At 40.8% G+C, this 21,358-nt stretch overlaps 1 protein-coding gene across 3 annotated transcripts in view; it reads right to left on the bottom strand.

Moving 5' to 3' along the window:
* Positions 1-7,286, bottom strand: part of iqsec1b (IQ motif and Sec7 domain ArfGEF 1b) — a 202,997-nt gene extending 195,711 nt beyond the window's left edge. For all 3 annotated transcript variants that reach the window (XM_071495639.1, XM_071495640.1, XM_071495641.1), the window contains exons 1-2: positions 7,180-7,286; positions 6,437-7,059 (exon numbers count right to left, since the gene is read on the bottom strand). In XM_071495639.1, coding sequence (XP_071351740.1) covers positions 6,437-6,717 — 281 coding nt within the window. In that variant the 5' untranslated portion in view covers positions 6,718-7,059; positions 7,180-7,286. The remainder of the gene's footprint in view (positions 1-6,436; positions 7,060-7,179) is intronic.
* Positions 7,287-21,358: the final 14,072 nt, after the last annotated feature.

Raw genomic sequence — 21,358 nt, 5'->3', positions numbered from 1 at the left:
GGGATTAAGAATGGGAACGCCATTTTCTACATTGACACCTAACTATTAAATGCAAATGTCAAGCATCTAGCTTGTTGTAAAATTGTTGCCTTAAACAAATATCAATTGTGACATTTAAATATTTCTTTGATGACGTTACATTTCCATGCTTCCATTTCTACTGAAGATGAAATCAGCAGCACAGACATGTTGCTTGCTACTGACTGGTTGGGCACAACAACCTTCCCAACAAGAAATATGTTAACATAAACATGATGACAGGCTGAAGCAATAACGTGAAAAAAAAGCTTGCCACACATTCTCCTTCCTGACTGCAAAGCTGCTGCGAACATGAAAGGCAACTGAAAAGGAAACCGAAGGCAAACAGGCGCATACACAATGCACAGAGGGTGGGGGTTGATGGGATGAGCAGAAATCCAGCAGGGGCCCAACAACAAAGGCCACTTAACCTGTTAATCCAGCCATTCCTACATACGTCGGCCTAAAAGGCCATTTGATTTCACAGACGCCAATCTTCCTCAGGTTGTCAAAACTAAGAAAACCCAAGCTTCTTCCTGCACAGAGGATTACAAGAAGACCGCCTCTGACAAATTTCATGCCACCTCCAACTCTCGACAAACTTTGATGGCTCTCTTAATGGAAAACACTATTTTCTAATAAGTGTTTTACTCTGTGGATGTCCGTCACATGTAACTGCAGTTGCAGTTTTATGCCGATGTGGTGGCGCTGTATCATAATCAGCTGTGCACTGAAAGGCGCTGCCAAAACTGCCAAGGAAGGAAGAATAGAGCTGCAGCACTGTGATATTTTGTGGCTGTTCAATCAGAAGAATGATGTTTCTTTACCCCTGCACATGTCCAGCTTCTTCAAAAGGTTTCCTAAATAAATTCACCTTACATCCCATCCAATGATAACTTGAAGACAAGTTTACAAGGAGGTGAGTCATGAGGGCAGGTCAAACAGTGCAGACATCACCTGATTATTACAGGAAGTCAAAAGGTAATCATTCACTTCATTGACAAGTAATAATTCACTTCATTTGTCAGGTCTGAAAGTTGTGGTGGAGAGAATCAGAGTGCAAGATGAGGAGTCGAGGTGAGGGCCGTCAGGTGACAAGTCACGGTGTGTTACTGAGAAGCTGACGCTTTTCAGTCATCTTCCCCAAAAACATTTTAAACTACAAATCCTCCTGAGACCTGGAATAGTTACGGTTCGTGTATTTCAGACATTATAAAGAAAACAATGACAGAAATAACATGTCACAGTTAAAATATATATACGTCCTTTGTTCTGGACACTGGAGCAGGTTTTGTCCAGTCCCTCTGTAAAGTAGTCTGAATTTTGGAAGACTGACAAAAGAATAAACAAAACAAAACAAAAAGAAATCATGTAAAATATCTTCTTCAGATGGAAAAATAATCAGCTGGTATGGATTTGAAAAATTCTACGGACACTAACAGTGAAGTTGTAAAAGTGACACAAAGGCAACAATGGCTTGTTGTAGGGTTTAAAGAAGATGATTTTCATTCTTGATTGATCTGTTGATCATTTAATTTAGCTCTTAAAATGTCCTGACATTGTAGAACATGCACAAGGTGACAAAAAATTGGTCTTCGAAATTGGTACAGTTGATTATTGTGCTTTTGGAAATTCGCCAGGATTCACTACAGCTCCTCAACTTACTGTTGTTAAAAGCCTTTGCTTGAGCCAGAAGGCATGGTGCACATGCACGTGTGTGCACGTCATCAGCAAAGTGCCACCTCTGCCTCATTCTGGTCCAGACAAACCCAGAGTGAACCTAAACACTAATGATGTAAATGTTTGCAAACCAAACTGCTGAAGGAATCATTTATACTGCTTTGTTCATGGCCATAGATCGACCAGCACACATACACACACCATACACACATACTTGTACTTCTATCTTTGTGAGGACAATCATTGACATAATGAATTCCCTCGCCCCTTCCCCTAACCTTAACCATCACAACACTAACCCTAACCACAGCTGAATGCCTAACCCTAACCCTTACTTAACACTTATCTAACCCTAATTCTAACACTGACCCCAAAACCAAGTCTTAACTCTCAAAATGTGACTTGAGGGTGTCTCAAAAAGTCTGACCTTGATAAGAGCTGCGTGAGTGTGTGTGAGTTGTGAACTTTAACAGCCAAATAAAGCACGAGTAAACTGAAAACAGCAGCGTTACCACAGTGGATGAGCTCATAAAGCTGACTGTGGTGGGAACAACATGCTCCCACTCTATCAAAACAGAAACACTGAGCAGCTGTCTCTCACTTCACTGATTACTTGAAGTAACACAGTGACCTGCCCTGCAAAGCATTATACTGTGTGTGTGTGTGTGTGTGTCTGTGTGTGGCCTTGTTTCACTTTATTTATAGGGTCCAATAACCGGGAGCCCCCGAACTGCGGGGTCTGACAGCCTTAGGGTTACGGTTCAGGTTAGGCACTGTGGTTAAGGTTACAGTGAGGGACTTGGGAACACATTATGTCAATGACAGGTCCCAACAAATAAAGTAAGAAAAGGATGTGTTTTGTCTGTGTGTGTGTTTGTGTGTGTGTGTGTGTGTGTGTGTGTGTGTGTGTGTGTGTGTGTGTGTGTGTATGTATGTGTCAGAAGGGCTGGGAGGAACAGAGCTCCCCCATTGGCCCTCCAGTCAAGGCCAGGACTGTATGCTGACAGCAGTCAGCACAAAAAGAACAGCTGACGTGGCCTGACTGATCACAGGGGACAGGACTCCCTCTCAGCTGTGTGTGTGTGTGCAGAGAAGCTGCTTTTAACTAAAAATGTTTGCATGATATTTTTTTTTTTTTACATTTGAAGAGGATTCAAATTTAAATCTTTGTTTCATTCCACGCGGGTCTTAAAAAGTCAGACTCGACAGTCGAGCCCCCATCCTCTGCCCCGCACTGGTAACTATTTATAGCCCTGTACAAACGATGAGTGAGCAAATATGATAATGATGTCACGGGTTAAAAAGGCCTTACGGTATCTGCACTCAGCACAAATAAACAGAACCAGGTTATTGCTTTAGTGAAGGCAGCATTTTCAGCAAAAGAAGAAGAAGCAAATCTGACGGCCTCTGAACTTGTGCTGGAATCATCAAAATATGTGTTAGACTGTGGAGCTAATCATTCATCTCCAGAGATGCAATTTCATACTAAGAGAAGCAGTGAGGAAGGAGAAGGGGGTGAGGGAAACTATCAATAGCATTGCATGGATTTACAGCTGGACGATATAAATTAGTCAAACATCAGTGTTCATCCCTCTAATATCTCTGCAGGGAATGTTGCAAATCAAAGAGCAGGACACTTTTATGGCAACACTTGATTTACAGGACTTTTCTGTCTTTTAGTGATAAAGTCTTTCACTTTTTTAAATGCGACTCCACTGATTTTACAGGTCGGGATCAGTTCACTCATCATGATGAGTAACGCTCCTGTATCTGTGTCACATGGGTTTCACCACTTCCTGCGCCCCTTAGGAGACCAGCGGCAGGTCCAGTGGATAAGTTCACAAGCCACTTATCTACTGGACATTCTGACACTGAAATAACATTTTTCAGAAAGATCAGGAGAAAAGTAGTTTTGTTTGAGACCCATCTCAGTCTCAGCAACACACTCCTGTGAGATCAGTTAACACAGATCTCTCTCCTCTCTGATGCTTCTGGTCTGGTTTCCCTGCAGTGCTGCAGACGTCACTTAGAGGGACTTACACATGACACTACGAATTAAAAGTTAAAGTTTGTATTTCTTTGCTTAATAATACTATTATTGTTATCACTTCACTGCATTTGGAGGGAAAAAAGAGAATATTTTATGATATGATCTTGAACTTGGTTGATCAGATTTTAAGCTGGCAGATAAAAACGAGCTGCAAAATAAGATGAAAATTATTACTGTATGTATTGTTGTATTGTATTGTTGTCTTGTTTTGACAACAAATGCACAAAGTGCATTGTAGTGTTAGAAATGCACAAGCTTTGTGCAGCAACAGGCTGTAATAACAGGAAAAACCCATCTCTCTCTTCTTTCCCAAAGAATGCAGACAGGTGAGTCTGGATAAGGTTAGATTTTCATTTTAGCTACAGTCACATTTCACACCAGTTACACAGGCCTGAATGAGCTAGCTGCTGTCGTTTTGCAGCGCCCACTTCGGAGACAGGAAGTGAAAACCATTTCATACCACTGGCGCTGCTTGTAATGCATCATCTTTGTTACACATAATCTTTGATGCTATCCAGTTACATTTAAGGAAATGTAGGAAGAAGCATGTTGGAGCCTGACCCACGCAGCCTGGCTCCACAGCTGTGTGGACATGCAGCAGTAAATCAGTAGAGTACAGCTTTAAGGTATTGAATTCAGTGTAAAACTGTTCCTGCCTGCTTATTTTATTCTTTAACAGTTTCTCAGGTGGGTTTCCAGAAAACCTACTCTATCAAAATTAGAGTCAAGTCAAGTCAGTTTTTATTCATATTGTGCCAAATCACAACAAAGCACTTGTCATATACAGCAGGTAACCTCTCAGTCTCTATGATATTATTTACTGCGACTCAACAGTTCCCACCATGAGCCGCATTCTGCCACAGTGACAAGGAAAAACTTTTTTTATGAGAGGGAAAGACCTTGAACTGAACCAGGCTCGGGGGGTGGGGGTCATTTTCTGCTTTTCTGTTTTATATCATTATAAATGTATTATCTTTACATGTTAGTCAGACAAAATTAGCAATTTTAAAAAGTCCCCTTTGGTTCTGGTAAATGTTGATGGGTATCTCTAAAATAAACTCATCAACTAAACCAAAAGAACTCACTCTGTAATGTAAAAGGATCCTTACATGCAGCTCTGCTCCCAGAATCTGTCGATATCTAGCTCTGATCCAGAACCATACATCAGTGAAACATTCATTCATAAAACTTGTCATTTGAAAATCCAAACTCAGTGGATGGTGGGGAATCTTCTCAGTGACATACAAGCTGGGAAAAAAACACAACAACAGTAAAGAAACAAAAAACATGGAATAACTCATGTTTGGTGTTAGTTTGCAGCCACCTGACAAAATTGTTTCGCAGCTATTACATTTCCTGCCTTCCAGTGAGTCTGAATTATCAACACTATTCCCATAACACACTGTAAGAGCAGATCAGTCCCTGAAATGTCTGAATTCAACCTGGCAGGACCCGGATAGTTCAAATACAGTTCTGGACCGGAGCTAGATATTGATATTTGTTGAAGTTAGGGCTCAATCTAAGGTTGTCGTGTTTAATTGATAAAATATCAGAAAAGTACTGGAAAATGCCCATCAACATTTCATTTGTCCAGGAGTCTGAATCCAGATACAGTACAGTCCTGGATCAGGGCTAATACATATCCTAAGATTACACATACCAACATACACATAATGTGATTTTATCTATATGGGCCAGCCCAACCTGGCATGATGGCCTCAAACTGATGTGTGGTCAGGACAACATTTAAAAAATAAAATATCACATGAATTAAGGCTACAATGCTCAGAGAGAGGCAGTGTGTTATCAGAAGTTACAGACATACTGCATGAATAGTGGCAAGTGGTGACCTAACAAAGTATAAAGCCTCTTAGAAGCAGGCTGTAGCCTGGACATCTGCACATGTGAATACATGTTTACACAAAACCCTCAGGAAGCTCTTTGAAGGCATTTTCAACCTGCTCTCTACGAGCTGAAATCTCCACAGTCTGCGAGGATACCTGTATGCAGACATGCCTTATTATTCAATTAACCCTAAATGTGTTGGCAGCCTCGATGGAACATCTCTGAATCACTCTGATAGTGGCACCTCTCCAAACTAACTGCGTCGTTTCAAATGAAAAGCCTTCCACGGTGGTGAGAAACATAAATCAAAGTCAGCGCTGCTGCGCCTACACGCTGACTGCACATCACATCACTCTTCCGTGAAAATATCTCCAGGGGGCACACACAAGCCTGAGGTGGAAGTCCACCGAGCACAGGAGCGAAGATGGTGTAAACTTGTTTTCTGACAACGCCACAACAGGCAGGCTTTCCACTCCTGTCATAATAAAAACAGTCACACCCACTGACCCGAGCTTTTGCCACGGTGGTCTGATACAAGTTGTGCTTTCCACAGTATAGTGTCCACGGTGTTACGTGCACGGCGCGGTGCGTCTAACGGGATCCAGATTATACAATCTGCCTGCAATAATCCCGCACAGTGTGCAAATTACACGGATCATTAAAAAGCGGACCCACGACGAAGTGGCAGAGAAGTGGGCATGTGGTTTGGCTGCGTGGTTCCACCTGACGGGGGTGACACGCACAGCCGCCCACCACAGAGACCTCTCCAGCCACAGAGCAAACAAATGAGGAATATAAACTTGGGAAGCTAGACCATGAAGCACCCACTGACAGCCAACTTACTTTTCCTGCATGACGTGCTCCTTGATGGCTCCCAGGGAGGAGAGGTTCCCCTGCTGGAGTCTGCAGGTGGCCAGGTGCCGCTGGTGCTGATCTTTCAGACAGACGTTTTCCTTGCAAAGATCCGTTACCTGGAGCTCCAGCTCCTCGATCCGGACCCTCTGCTTCTCCAACAGCCCCTGCTGAGTCTCGATGATCTTGTTTAGCTCCTGTAGATACTCCGCTGCCTTGCTGGGGTTCTCTGTCGGGTTCTCCATCTCATAAAAGCCCCGTTGCCCGTCCATGAAGGCAATATCCACCGAGGCAGAAAAGCCCTCTCCCTCTCTCTCTCTCACGCACACACAAACACACACACACGCTCAGTAGTAGCTCAAGAACACCGAGCCCCGTCAAATCCAGAGATACTCCTCCGCTCCGACATGGCTGGATCGTCGTGTAGTAGTGGCAGCTTCGCTGTGAAGTTCTCCGGGTTTGTTGCGCTGCTTCACGCCGCTGCCGCGTCCACAAGCTCTGCACCGCAGCAGCCTAACTAACCTCCAGCCTGCCGCTCCATACATGGGAAAAGCGTTTAACTCTTTCAGGGCTGGAGGCTGGCGCTCAGCCGCCTCACTCTCCGTTTAGGTGTTCTGTGGAAAAACACACACACACACACATAGAGAGGTTGTGTATTAAGTGTAACTACATAAAGCCTACTCAACAGGTAGGCTTAGTTCCTGTGGCGCAAAAACACGCAGGTGCGCACTTACCTGGAGAGCAGTTTGACAGTCGTGCAAGGTGTCAGCTCTGTGCGTTTGTTCACGCAAGATGTGGCTATTACTGATTCCACATGTCTCCACCACCACCACACAGCAAGTTCCCGGTAGACTGGAAATAGACCGTTCAATCAAATAACAAACAACAAGAGAGAGAGAGAGAGAGAGAGAGAGAGATTGATTGGTTGACAAATATAGAAATACACGAGAGTCCTAAATAATATACTTATAATATCTTTCTATACTGCTGTAAAAAAAATTAGAACAGGTTTTGTAATCCAGTCAAGCATGGCTGGATTAGATATTCTGGGGGCCCCTGGGCAAATATTACAGTATTATTACATTACGGTTACACTGACACGTTATCTCTCTATCAAATATAAGAATTTGTTTAAAAAAAAAATTTATTGAAAAAAAAATTAATTTGTAGTCATGTTTCTATCCATCTGATAAATGTATTCACTCAACCCCACTCTTAGTCCACTTTTCACTAAGCTTTTGTCTCTGGTTTGGTGTCCCCCCAACTCCTGAAGGAATTATCTGGTTTCAGGCAACTAAAAGTTCCACTAAGTTCATCAGCTTTATCCTGGGGTGCATTTCCGTGGGCCCTTGGAAGAGTAGTTGCTACCTTGGCCGTGGCTAATGGGCATTCAAATAAATAAATATTGTAAGGGTAATAATGGGATTTTCACTATAGGCAACCCCGTCCACATTACACACAGCCATTTGAAGATCAGGTTCACCTTAAAGCCCTTAACTTGTTAACAAATATTGTGCATCAGTTGTGCATATTCCTATATTCCTTACCAAAATTATAGTTAATATCACCAAAAACCTGATGCAACCAGATTTTTTCTGATTTTCTTTAACCTTTCAGGCAGGTCACTACTATATTAACCACAAACCCTCCTTTAAGTGTGCACAACTGCACCACAGTTTAATGCTACGTTAGACTTTATTAAACCTGCAACCTGCACATTAAGCTGGCATCAGCATTAGAATATTCATTTTAAAGAACTCCTCCAGAGGGAGTATGGCTATTAGAGCGAGGGAGCTCATTAAAAAAAAACTGGAACCTATAAAATCATTAAGATGTTTTCTAATACTGAAACATTATCCCCTTCCATGCTTGGGGGGATGGATGGGAAAAATCTCATGTGTATTCATGTGTCTCACAGGACTAAAGTGCACACAACATGTTCATAGTGTAACAGCTGTGCCATAGAAACCAAAGCCATGTCTTTGGTATGTATATCACTGGTTGTACAACCTGCAATTGATCATATGCAGATGTAGCTTTCTCTCTCTCACTCTCTCTCTCTCTCTCTCTCTCTCTCTCTCTCCCTCTCCCTCCCTCTGCGTACACCCTTGACACCTGACCTATGGTTGGTAATTTCTGCTTTGAATGCTGCTGCATATCTGCACCAGTGTGGACCACTCATTGAGTCCCCTGTCTTAGTGTTACCATATAAGAACTTTAAACAGCAGTCATATAACCTGCTCTGCTTCACTGGAAGCTGCTGATGCTCACTGTAACAGAACACACTGCACCACTATCATTCAGGTAACATACTTAATACAATGATTTCTAACCTCGTTTTTTTTTTCCCTAGAGCCCATGTAATCAGACCTTGTATTGGAAGTCATGAGATTTGAAAAAAAAAAAAAAAAAGGTTGGTTTAGAGAGTTTTTAATTGAAAAAGAACCCTCAATTTATTGACGTGTTGATTAATAAGAAAACAATCGACATGTATATATTCTTGATAAAAATAATCCTTAGTCTATAAAATGTATAAACATAGACTACATGACAGATCTTAATATAGTAATAAAAAGTGACAGTTGTTTAATTTGAGCAGCAGTCCAAGCAGCTAAAGGTTGTGTTTGAGAAATGATAAAGAATTGGTAACTTAATATCTTCTGGTTTTAAGTTCACAGTCAGTTGCCAACACCCACCAGTGATGTCACAATGTACTGACCACACCCTGAGTACATTTATACATCACTGCAGCAAGGTGTGAACACTATATTCAATCATAGGTGTAGCTGTGTTTTAAGTTGCTTTTTAAAATACATTTTCTGTGGTTTTTACCAATAACAAAAACAGCACAGCAAATCAAATCACTAATAAATAAAAGAACATGCTTCCATTTCAACCAATAAAGCCTGACAAATAAAGCTGGTGTGGGTGCATCCTGCAAGCACTGAATGAACAGACTCACATGACCTTTGAGGGTGTCTGGCTTTACAGCCACAAAAATATCTTTGGAAAAGGACCGAACTTTACTTTTTCTATGTTTCTATTTTGTCGGTAGATAAATAAATAACAAGGTGAGAGAGAATGGGAAGTGAGAAAGTGGTGGGATAACATGCAGCAAAATCTCCCAATAGATTAATAACAGCTACATTGTCCTTGGTGCACTGGGACACCCCACGTGTCTCCTGTTCTATACGGTACCTCCATACATCTCATCATGTGTGAAATGTAGCAGCTTCACCTTCTTTCCTCAGCGTGAGAAATAATTTCTGCTCGTATCCTGGGTAAATGAAACACTACACTGTCTCCTCTGTCTGTGGAGAAAATGGGATTTTCTTTGAAATGTGCCAACCACCTGGGGTTAACCTGATGTGTCCCCCTCACTCTTATCTACATATTTTATAGATTATACTGTATGAACCTTACATCACAGCGCATCACAAACTACCTGCAGCGCAGTCTGTTGAGATAATATGACCATTTGTCCTTTCTCCTTTGCAAAGTGGCAGACAAGCAGACGTAACCTTTAACTCAAAATGAGTAAACACACTGCGACTACAGCAAATATAGCTTGGATTGTTAGGTGGTCCTCAACTGTCTGTAGGATAAGGAAAATAACCTATGACTAAGCTGATACTTGAGGGTTTTTCTATTAATTCTGCTCTTCTCACGGTGTTTAAGTTGCTTTTACTGACTCCAAACTAAAACCAGGTTTCTGTTTTCTCTCTTTTGTTTTTTGGCATGCAGAGATGTATGCTCAAAGACGAAAACAACGGGAGAGGCAGACCACATATCAAGCCTGTCATTATCCCTGACACTCACACACTGTAGCTGCTGGACGCCTCTTTTACACAGTGATTGCCCTCTAGTGGTTTGCTGTGTTCAGGACACTGGTGATGGGCCTGGTGATGTCTGACAACTCTGACACCATTTTCTAGCTGAGTACCTGAGTGGTGGAGGGTTTCAAGCAATAAAACATCATGATAAAGCGCAAAATTAATCTAGTCTTGTCTGGTAAATGCAGGACTCTAGCAGCTAAGGAGGGGGGGAGGGCTTGCTCACATTGTCTACTGACAGACACAATACAGCAGGCTAGATCCTCCCTGCCATCACCTGCCAACCACTTTGATGCATTGCACCACATCTCCAATGAGAAAGTTGGAATGATAATGTGCATAATTCACGGAAAAAGATTCTGTGATCCTTCCTTCTAGAAATCTTCAAAGCATGGAAGAGAGTAGAGGCAGAGTGAATTGCAGAAAAAGAAGATTTTTTTCTCCTTTTTCAGAAGTTATATTTAGACACTCAGGGTATTCTTTTCTCCCTCTGATGAAATAGCTCCATCTTGCAGCGGTACTGTGCCGCCACAGCAATATTCTGCCGCGTGCCGTTTCCAGCTGATCTGGGGAGTATTTTCTAGTGCTTTGTCAAATCTTCAGCTTTATGTGAGAATGAGAGTGTCATCTTGCAAAAGGCCAATGTATCAAAGGTTGCCACAGTAACAGTGATAGCACCAGCAGCTGTAATGCCAGATCCCATATGTCTCCCAAGATGAAAGAATGACACTGGAGTGGCTGAAGTGTTCACCTCACGCTCCTCAACAGATACCAATAAAGCAAAACCCGGGCCAAATGGTGAATGGGAAAACACACATGGGAGTGACTGTTATTCTTGCCAGCCGACAGCTTGTGATTCAGTTTGACTGCTCTGAGATGCTATCTGTCTTCAAGGTTTAAGATGCAGGCATGGCTTTTTTTACAAAACCTCTGCGGAGAGTTTTCTTTCCTCACTACGACTGCAAAGTTACTGCTGGAGACAGGACACTACTTTATGTCCCAAATGACAGCGTTTTGAAGATTTTTTATGGCCTTAAATTACTTTTTCTGACCTCAACTGGTAACTTGACATTTAATAGCCAGTTGGTTATTAAAAGTGTAGTTTTATCCACTGTTCTTGAAAAAGCAAAACATGGACTTCTGGACCTTTAACTCAACTTAGAAGGTTTCAAGGATGTTTATATTTTGTCAATGAAGTCTTGACTTGGAAAATGCATAAAGTTATAAAACATATAAGTATTACAAATCCTAATAGACCATTTCATTTCAGTCTCACCAGACCTGAAGAACATCAAAGAAGAAGAACTTCAGTGAATGTCTTTTCACAACGTTCCCCAACATCACTAGAACACTCATCCTTATGCATGACCATCAGAAACAGCTGTGGTTATTTATGGCACCCAATGTGTTTTTTACTCATCCTTCATTTACAAACAGCAGTAATGATATTTCATCATCGTCAATGTCAATATTAATTCTGTTTCTGCCATTCACGATGAAAGAGATCAATAAGTGTTTCACTAATGACAAGAAAATCAACAGAATTCAAGTGATGGAACAAAAGACACAGAAAATAATTGGAAAACATAAAAATAAGCACACAAATAATTAGTGTAATTAGTTTATGAATCCATCTTGACATTTGCTTAATTTGTGGACTGCACAAGAGAAAAAATACACACTTCAATTCCCCTTGACTGTTCTTTTCATTAAGATTTTCTGAAAAATAACTTGAAGTAACCGCAGGTTCATTTTGTAGGAAATGGCTTGTAAAATGCACAAAATTGACCCCAGGGCTTCAGAGCTGCGCTGTGAGAGAGGTTTTTGTTACCAGCCCCTGCATAGTAGCTTACAAAGTATTTCTCTCGGTTTACTTGAATCTAAAGTTTAACTAACCTTGAAAATCCAGATCAGTGGTATAGATTGCCATAAACTTTCCAAGTCCATGAACTCCATGGGAGAGAAGAACACCATCCCTCCCTCATGTGATGACGGTGGTGCAGCATGCTGCCCAACACGACTCTCCAAGGTTTCCCATACATTTTTAGCTGTGTCAAGACTGATGACTGTGAAAGTCATGGCACATTATTCACATTGTTTTTATACTTAACAAACCATTCAGTGACCTCTCCTGTCATGTATTGAAACATGTGCAATAGTAATTTCTCCACTTAATTTTTAATGCCTGAGATACTTTTAGGACTCTGTCACATTGTTGTTAAGCATCACATTGTTAAAGGTCCCATGTTATATGAAGTGAAATTTCCATGTGTTTCTGATTATAAAGCAGGTCTAGGTTCTATATTAAGACTGTGAAAATATCAAAGCCTCAGTCCACAGAGAAATGCACACAGCCTATATTCAGAAACTGAGCCTAAGAACAAGCCGTCAGGACTTCTGTAACTTTGTGATATCACAACAAAGCAGTCAGTGCCCTCAGCCATGCCCCAAGCCCCGCCTACCTGGATCCACCATCCAAACTTGCAGGATTGGGTTTCTCTGAGTGTTTACCTGAAATCTGCTGTGTTTTTATTTTATCATTCAGAAAACAGTCAGCCAATCAGAAGAGAGGCTCTGAGCCTCTCTGATGCTGAGAGGAGTCTACCAGTAGACTCTGCGTAACTGACAGAAACTGACACTGTTAGATTGCCACTTATTTTGTAACACACCACTGAGTAAGAATCATGTGTGTTATTTATTTAATTTATTTATTTATGTATTTATTTTTTATTTTATTATTATGATCCAAATTCTGTCCAGACTGTACTGCAACAGTACTAAAATACTATAGGACACTATGCAAATGGTAAGTTATATTATGTCCAACTAAAATAAATATTGGCTCATAACGTGTGGTCAGGACATCAATAAGTAAAAGTCAGATACTGATGATATCTGCATCTCAGTACAGAAAGCACAGAGAGGATATTAAACCGTTTTTTCATGTCCATATCACATTCTGAACATGATTAAAATTAGGATAAGACAGAGGCAAAACAAATATTATAAAATGATTCTAACTTACATGAAATATAACACAAAGATCAGTCCTGTCAGGGGTGCCAGTGGATTCTGGTCTGAGGCAGCTGTCTACCCAGAATGCAGTTTTACTTTTCAGTGATCAAAAAATATTCAGATCAGCCATTTCCATTCCAAGCGTGTAACAAGACCTTTTGAACGGAGTCACTGTGGTGTGAAAATGGTAGCCTGGTTTAATTTGTTTGTATCTCTCTGATGTTCTTATGGGAGTGTAAACACAGGCTGCAGGCTGCTTACTTCTCATGCTGCCTAGAACATACATGCATGACAGCTGTACTCTTGGCTGTACTATATGTGTTGTGTTCAAGTGCAACTTTTACCACAAGACAAGTGAGCTCGTGTAAAGTGTTTGATCACTGGGCTAAGTTCTCTGGTGCTGCTTGTGTGTCCCATATTTTAATACCAAAGAACATCTCAGTGTAGTTTCACATCTCCTCTCCCAGGCTTCTCTCTGGAGCTTGAGTAATGACAGGTCAGTGAGCCAATCTCTCCTCTGACCGTTTTCTCAATGATTGAATAAAAATATAGCAGATTTCAGGCTAAAGCTAAAGTCCTGACGACTGGTTTTAAGGCTCAGTTTCTGAATACAGGCTGTGTGCATTTCTCTGTGGACTGAAGCTTTGATACTTTCACAGTATTAATATAGAACCTAGACCTGCTTTATAATCAAAAAACACATGGAAATCTCACTTTATTCAATGTGGAACCTTAATTTTAGTTTTTGGATGACAATTGGAGAGATATAAAAGTGATCACAGATATTAGTTTATTCTTGGTTTATTGGTTTATTGTCCTATAGTCACATTTATTGCTCATCCCTATTATTGTTGTGCATGTTCAACTACATACATATAGAAACAAACAGTGGACAGCTGTTCACATAGAGCTTGCTGGCACAGTCCACCACCTCTCTCCCATCTCACGCGCTGTTGTTATTCTGTCATGTATCTCAGGTTGAAGGTTTGAGGGACTGAAGGTTGAGTGCAACTTATTTCTGAGGACCACTACTGTATACTGTATGTTCTACTGTGAATGATTGGCTCTAAATAAGAATCTTTGATTGCAATCTCTCCTTCACTCATCAGTTCAGTCAGATCACTAGAACTGCCTTCTTCCACCTAACAAAACATTGCCCTTCTCCGTCCATCTCCACTCCGTCATTGACCTGCCCCCTCCTACCTCATTGACCTGCTCCATCACCACACTCCTTCCTGCAGCCTCCACTCCTCCGACTCCTCTGGAATGCTCCTCCCAAACACATCTGTGACTGCATGGTCTGGCCATGTTCAAATCATTACTCAAAACTCACCTTTTCAGAACTGCTTTGAATGTGTCATCATAACTCACCTTTTTTAATATGTACTTTAAAATGTGAGATTAATGATTAATGTCATATGTTTGACTGTATTGTCTTTGTTGTTCATTTTAAACTCATGTAAACACTTTCCTACATGAGTCACTGCAGAGTCCCTGTAGCCCCAAACCAGTAGCGCTGCGTATTGTAACCTTTTGTATTGTAAACACAATGATGGTTGAAGGAACAGGAATTTCATGAACATTTTTTCATATGCTTTGCTCAGTGAAAACGATTTCTTAAAAGCAGGATACATGATTTTTTAAATTTACATTTCTGAACACATATCTGTTGCATGCCCATATGTAGTTCTGTATTTGAGGTTAGAATATTGACTTTTCAATAACTATTGGTCATCTTTAGGTATACAATGGATAACAGGCTTGGGGAGCTCAATGCATATTGAAAATGAATCTATTGTGTGCTTCTTTTTCTGTCTGACAAAGCTCTGTGTCCTCAGCTGAATTTCCTCAGCCAACCTGGATGCTCAATACTGAGATCCGTCAGTAGCCAACAAACTGTATTTTATTTTTCTGTGTCCAGTGTGATATCAGCACTCTCCATCGTCTGCCCCTGGTAGATATGCATTGAATTGAAGCCAGCAGTGTTACTGTCACTGATACACTATCTAACATCAGATGTGTGGTGGGTTTGTCAACATGATGAAGACAGGTGCTGTGACACGCTCCCTTCCTCAGTCAAACAGAGACAAAAACAAAGCTGCTTTCACTACTGTGAAGCACAAACAGTGTATTGTGTGTTATTTTCATTTTTTTTTTCAGATTAATGGTTTCTATTTATTTTTGCACCCAAAGTAAATTACACTACACTAAAACAGAGGTGTATATGGCCAAATATAATGCCTGTGGAATTATGTTCAGATTGAAAGTGAAGCAAATTTTAGAGGTGGCTCAGTCAATGCAAAGATGTGAGAGGACATCAACAGTTGCTCTGGAAGATACAAACTGAGGCAAAGGCATGGCTGTGTGAGCTGAATATTATATTATATTATATTATATTATATTATATTATATTATATTATATTATATTATATTATATTATATTATATTATATTATATTATATTATATTATATTATATTATATTTATAATTATATTATAATTTCTGAACATGTATTGGTAACACATTTGTTACAGCTGAAGCACTTCGATTCAAATCCCCTGCAGCTTAACGGTGCTTTCTTGACTGAAGTTAATAAAGCAAAGCACAGTCGGAGTAGAGCTACTGTAGCCATAGCCCAAGAATTAACCACAACCCCAGCTTCAGACTGCACAGACAGGCAGAGTAGCTGCAGCTATGATCACAGCCAGTGGCTGTTGGAGCAAGCAATAAATGCTTAATGTAAAATGTCACATCATCTCTCCTTTCTGCAGTATCTGCAGAGAATTCCCCTAACCTGGCACTGAATTATAGCTGGACTGGACCAGCACACCAGCCTAATTGTTACTATTACTACGCAAAGTGGGAGTGTATGAAGGAATGAAAAAATCCCTGCATGGCCCTGTGACTCTGTGTGTTTAGATATATTATATATATATATATATATATATATATATATATATATACACACACACACACACACACACACACACACCATATCAACATGAGTGAAGGTGAAATTACTGATCTTACAACAGAACTTGTTGGTGTTCTTGGAAAACTGCTTATGTGTGAACTATGATGTGTCCATGTTTCAGAGATTGGTTTTTGCTGTCAGGCAGTTATTGCTATAGAGGCTGTTGGTGGACAGTTGCTCACTGAAAGACTTATGTGCAGGCTATTGATAACATGTTTTAGTGACACAGATGGGGTTCTGATTCAGTATCATGGCCCAATACAGTTGGAACTGCCCATCCAGTAGCAAAAAACACAAGGTGAAATCCACTGTTGTCTAGTTTTCCCTACTGTCCACTGTACTTTGTGGACGGACTCCATTGCTGTGGCGCACTGAACCAATCAATATTTTTTATTCAAATTAGATAATGTTATATTTGCAGTGATAATCCCACAGAGAATTGTCATTCATAGAAGAACATGGTGCAGCATTTTGCTGCTAGGACCAAATTAGACCAAACCAGGACTAAAAGTGAACACCAGACTAGTTACTACTAATATTGAACAGAAACATTGACTACACATACATCCCAGTGTTGGTGTTTGTGTGCTGGATGTGTAAATAGGGAAATGTTTGCTAACATTTTACCATGACAACTTTATAAAGTGAGCAATTTGTCAAGTTTGTATTTTCAGCCTGTTCCGCACTGCCTAGTTGTCACAAAAACACAGTAAAGGGAGATGTACGTTAATTTTGAAAAAAACAAACAAACAAAAAATAAAACCAAAAAAAGGATTATTAAAATGTTTTATGAACACATTGCAGTAGCCATGAGATGTTTTGAGTTGGGCACCACTGGAAAACTTGCACTTGTGCTCTTCCTATGATATTATTGCTATCACTATCTCTGTGTGGAGTTCAGGTTCCACATATACAACAGCTGGTGGAGTAAAACTCATTTAGGCTCAGCACATTCTCTGGGGCTGCCACAAGGAAATCTGAGAAATCAAGGGAATGGCTGGATGCCAGCTGTAATTTCCCTGTGTAGTTTCCCTTCCCCGATTATTCCTGTATTCTGTCCTCTAATGATCTGCTGCTTTTATTAATGTTTTGCTGACTGGTTCATGTCTTACAAAAGTATCAGTTTAATAATTTGAATTTTATTTTTTGAGCGTCCATTTTTATTTCATATACCGTATTTTCCGGACTATAAGGCGCACTTAAAAGCCTTTCATTTTCTCAAAAAACGACAGTGCGCCTTATAATCCGGAGCGCCTTAAATATGGATTAATTCTGGTTGTGCTGACTAACCTCGAAGCGATTTTGTGTGGTACACGGCGCTCACGGCGCTCTGTCAAAATGTTTTAGTACGACTTTGGTAAACTACAAAGCTTGCAGCAGCAGTCAGGAGCGTCGCGGAGTAATACATACTGTGCTTCACCATAATATTACAGTGTGCGTGTATAAGGACCTATAAGGAGTTATTGTGAATACGCTAACGTTTGATTTAGTGGTATCAGACTGTGTTTTTTTTACGTGTTACAACTGAACAAGGTTGGGAGTTATTGTGAATACGCTCATTAACGTTTGAACAATGTTGAGAGTTATTGTGAACGCGTTTAATAAAGTTTGACTGACTTATCTGACTGTTTTGTTTCGCTTAATGCGCCTTATAGTCCGGTGCGCTTTATATATGAAAAAAGTTCGAAAATAGACCATTCATTGACAGTGCGCCTTATAATCCAGTGCGCCCTATAGTGCGGAAAATACAGTACTGTTTCATTCTTTTTTTTAACTTTCGAAATAATAATGTGTCATTGTTGCAGGAAACATCACAGGCAGGGAAGACCCAAACACAGACACAAAGCCAGACTGTTGCAGTCAAGTGTTTAATAGCAGGAAAACTGGCTCAGAGGCAGATGGGTGGATGAAGTGGTGAGTTGACAGTTGAGCAGGCAACATGTAGCAAATGCTGGTAGCAGTACCACAGGAGCTGAGATAAGGAGCACTCGAATGGCGTTCAGTAGAGCAGATAACTCTTGATCTCCTTATCTGGATTGGCCAAACTATACAAACTCATAGATCTCAATATAACAATAAATATGTCCATTTTTTTACATCAAGATCCATACATTTGTTTTTGGGAAAACACAAAAGTGTATAAAACCTTGCCATGTTGAAGTTATAATATGTAACTTTTCTGCATTGAATGTCTAAAAACATCTAGAGCTATGTTACAAATATATTTTGTGTCATTACATTATCCTGCATGTTTCCAGCTACCCTCAAACCTAGAGAATATGTGATTTTAATCATGGTATAACTTAATTTGGTTGCCTGTCAATGATATCAGAAGCTCAAAATAGACTTTTATCTGGTTTTAAGCCACCATTTACACCTAGGTTGTTTTCAACTTTATATTTGAACCAAATGAAGAATTTTAGCCATTGTATGTCTGAGTCTTAAGTTATCAGAGAAAAAAAATCCACCTGCTGCTGGTAAAAAGCTCCTGAATGACTTACACCGAAGGAATCCAAACCAGGAGAAGCCTACGGCAATGGTGGTGAAGACAACAACTCCCATGATCCCATGCTATTTCATGACATCACCCAACTCCCACCCAGCTTTTGCTAATGTTTTGACTGAGAGAGCCTTAGTGGCAGAAGTTACTTACTGTGTGTTAAATGAAAGTAATGAAAAAAAACCCCCCTGGATCCTCCCCCTTAACCAGATCTGCAAAATTTAGTGGGTTCTCCTCTGGCCCACACTCACTACTACACAGGGTAAAGATGTAGAGTATAGTAGAGACAAAACAGCAGTTGTACCAGAATCTGGAGGCTGAGGCTTTGGAGAGGGCCACACACCGTGGTACACAGCCTGGCCCACAAATACCTGCCAAGTGCACGGTGATACTATAATTACTAATTAGTAATTACACTCTAATTAAATGTCAACCCGCATATACACACCAGAGGGCAGAGATGCGGTTTCCCAGAATGCAAGGGGGTGAGAGCCACAGCTCAATTACTACCAACAGCAGAGCAGAGACCAAGAAGAGGCAGTTAGTTAAAGATCCGATAGAAGCCTCCTACAATGGAAATGAATTTAAACCAGCCTGCCGCAACAAAACAAAGCTGCGTTAGACCGAGGTGCAGCTAAGAGATCAGTAAGTTACGTGTAAAATCGCTGTGCAGCAGGATCATACAGAGACACCTGGAGAAGCCAGCCACACCAAACTACGGCCATGCCGGTCAGCACAGGGTGGATTCATGAAGAGAGAAAGCACATATCAGAGCTGCAGTCACCTGCCTCGATGTAGCGCTGAATGGGGCTGCCCGATTAGAGGGCTAATCTGCCTCACCAAGTGTGTGGTTGATACTGTTGCTAGTTGATCGTTACGAACTCCACCAGTGACTTTGCGCTTGTGAGTGAAAATCAGTGGAGATTTCAGTCAGTCTGTCCATTTAATGGCTTGTAACAATAAATGCCTGCGTTAAGCTTCAGGTGAAGATTATCTTTTTTCTTGCATTCCTTTTCTGATATCCAACTGCACAAGAAGACATTTTCTTCCTCTTCACTCCACCTATGTCCGCTATTTTTCTGCCACCACAATGTGTTCACAACTGCACAATGTTGAAGCCTTTGTTTTTGATGAAACTGTGGGACATTCCGTATCGTTAAGTATATTTTTGGTGCTTTCAAAGCCACCCTCTGAGACCCACATATAGGGAGAGAGGAGAAATAAATGTATCAGTTAAAAGTGACTCAAACACATTTGAGCAAAATAGCACTTTGCACTTTTGCAAACATCTTTCTGTGGCAGAATATTAAAAATGAATCAAAGCAAGTGGCTCTTTCATCAAAATGACACTGCAATAGCAGATAGCGAGTTAGGGGACTGCCAGATGTTACATACTAAATCATCATCGATATTAGGAAAATGTGGCTGATACATCTGACAGTCTTTCTCATAGTGCAAAAGATAACCAGCCTGTTCAAAGTGGATTCACCATCTATATCTGGGTGTTCACTTCATTCAGTGCCAGAGGGGATTGATTGTGTGATGCTGAGCCATCAACTTTGGGTATCTGATTCAAGTAAAGACAACTGTTCACCCAGCACCCATTTATTCTCATTATTAGGAGGACTTAAAGCTGAAGATGGCACCACCACCCTGAGACTGCTTGCTCCATGCTCACTGTCAGTACAGGTAAGTTAGTTATTTCTCACAGCTGAGGAAATTTGCAATCTGCCCATATGTGCAACAAATCAGATCTATCCCTGAGCTGACAGTCAGCTGAGGACTGATCGGACAAACAGCAGCTGTTACAAGTGTGAGGGGATGCAGTGGTGAGCCCAACCTGCAGTCAGTAAACACCCTGACTGAAAACACCTGGTGAATACAGGAAGACACATTCCTGCTGTGTCCAGTTTTACATTTACTTCACACATCACACCTTAGACCATTCCTGATGGCCCAAGGGGATAATATCTTCCTAAATCACATTTCTCTGCCTTATGAACTGGTTTAGCTTTACATTGAGGTTTGTATTAGCCTACTCTCTGCTGTTAAGGAAAGGTTACTGTCAGGACTGGAAGCAGAAAATGACATTTACTGTTGTTATTGAAGTCATAATGGCCAAAGGTCATTCAATTTCTGGCGTTGTTGGCCAACATCAGACACACTCTTTGATGTGGTTTCCAGTCCATTCAAGTGCACCGCTGAAAGGGAAGAGGTGTGAAATCAATCTTACTGGAGTCACTAAAAATGAAATTTCAAATTTATGCAAAATGTGTCCTTAATATGGCCACTGGTACATCTGATTTTGTGCTTTTTTGTGGATTTGGTCAGTCATTTCATTTATTTCCTGATGCGTCAATGAACCCACAAGCTGCATAATTGTTATTTACAGCAGATGGTGCAAGTGTGGGCAAGAGCAACAACACTGCCATACTCTATGATGTTGTTAGACCTTTTCTTAGAACTGTCTCATCTATTGCACAGGACAGACAGTCCCTGGAGGTCCTGTTGAAAAGTGTTAACCACCCCACCTTTAGCAAAGGTGGGGTGGTTAACTGGACATACATTTGCAAAACCAACCATTTAGTCTC

The sequence above is a fragment of the Trachinotus anak genome, unplaced genomic scaffold (genome assembly GCF_046630095.1).
Source record: "Trachinotus anak isolate AG129_WGS33_773 ecotype Australia unplaced genomic scaffold, CSIRO_AGI_Tana_v1 ptg000013l, whole genome shotgun sequence".
Taxonomy (NCBI): Eukaryota; Metazoa; Chordata; class Actinopteri; order Carangiformes; family Carangidae; genus Trachinotus; species Trachinotus anak.
Note: the sequence above shows the minus strand (reverse complement) of the source record. Positions and strands in the feature narration are given on the sequence as shown.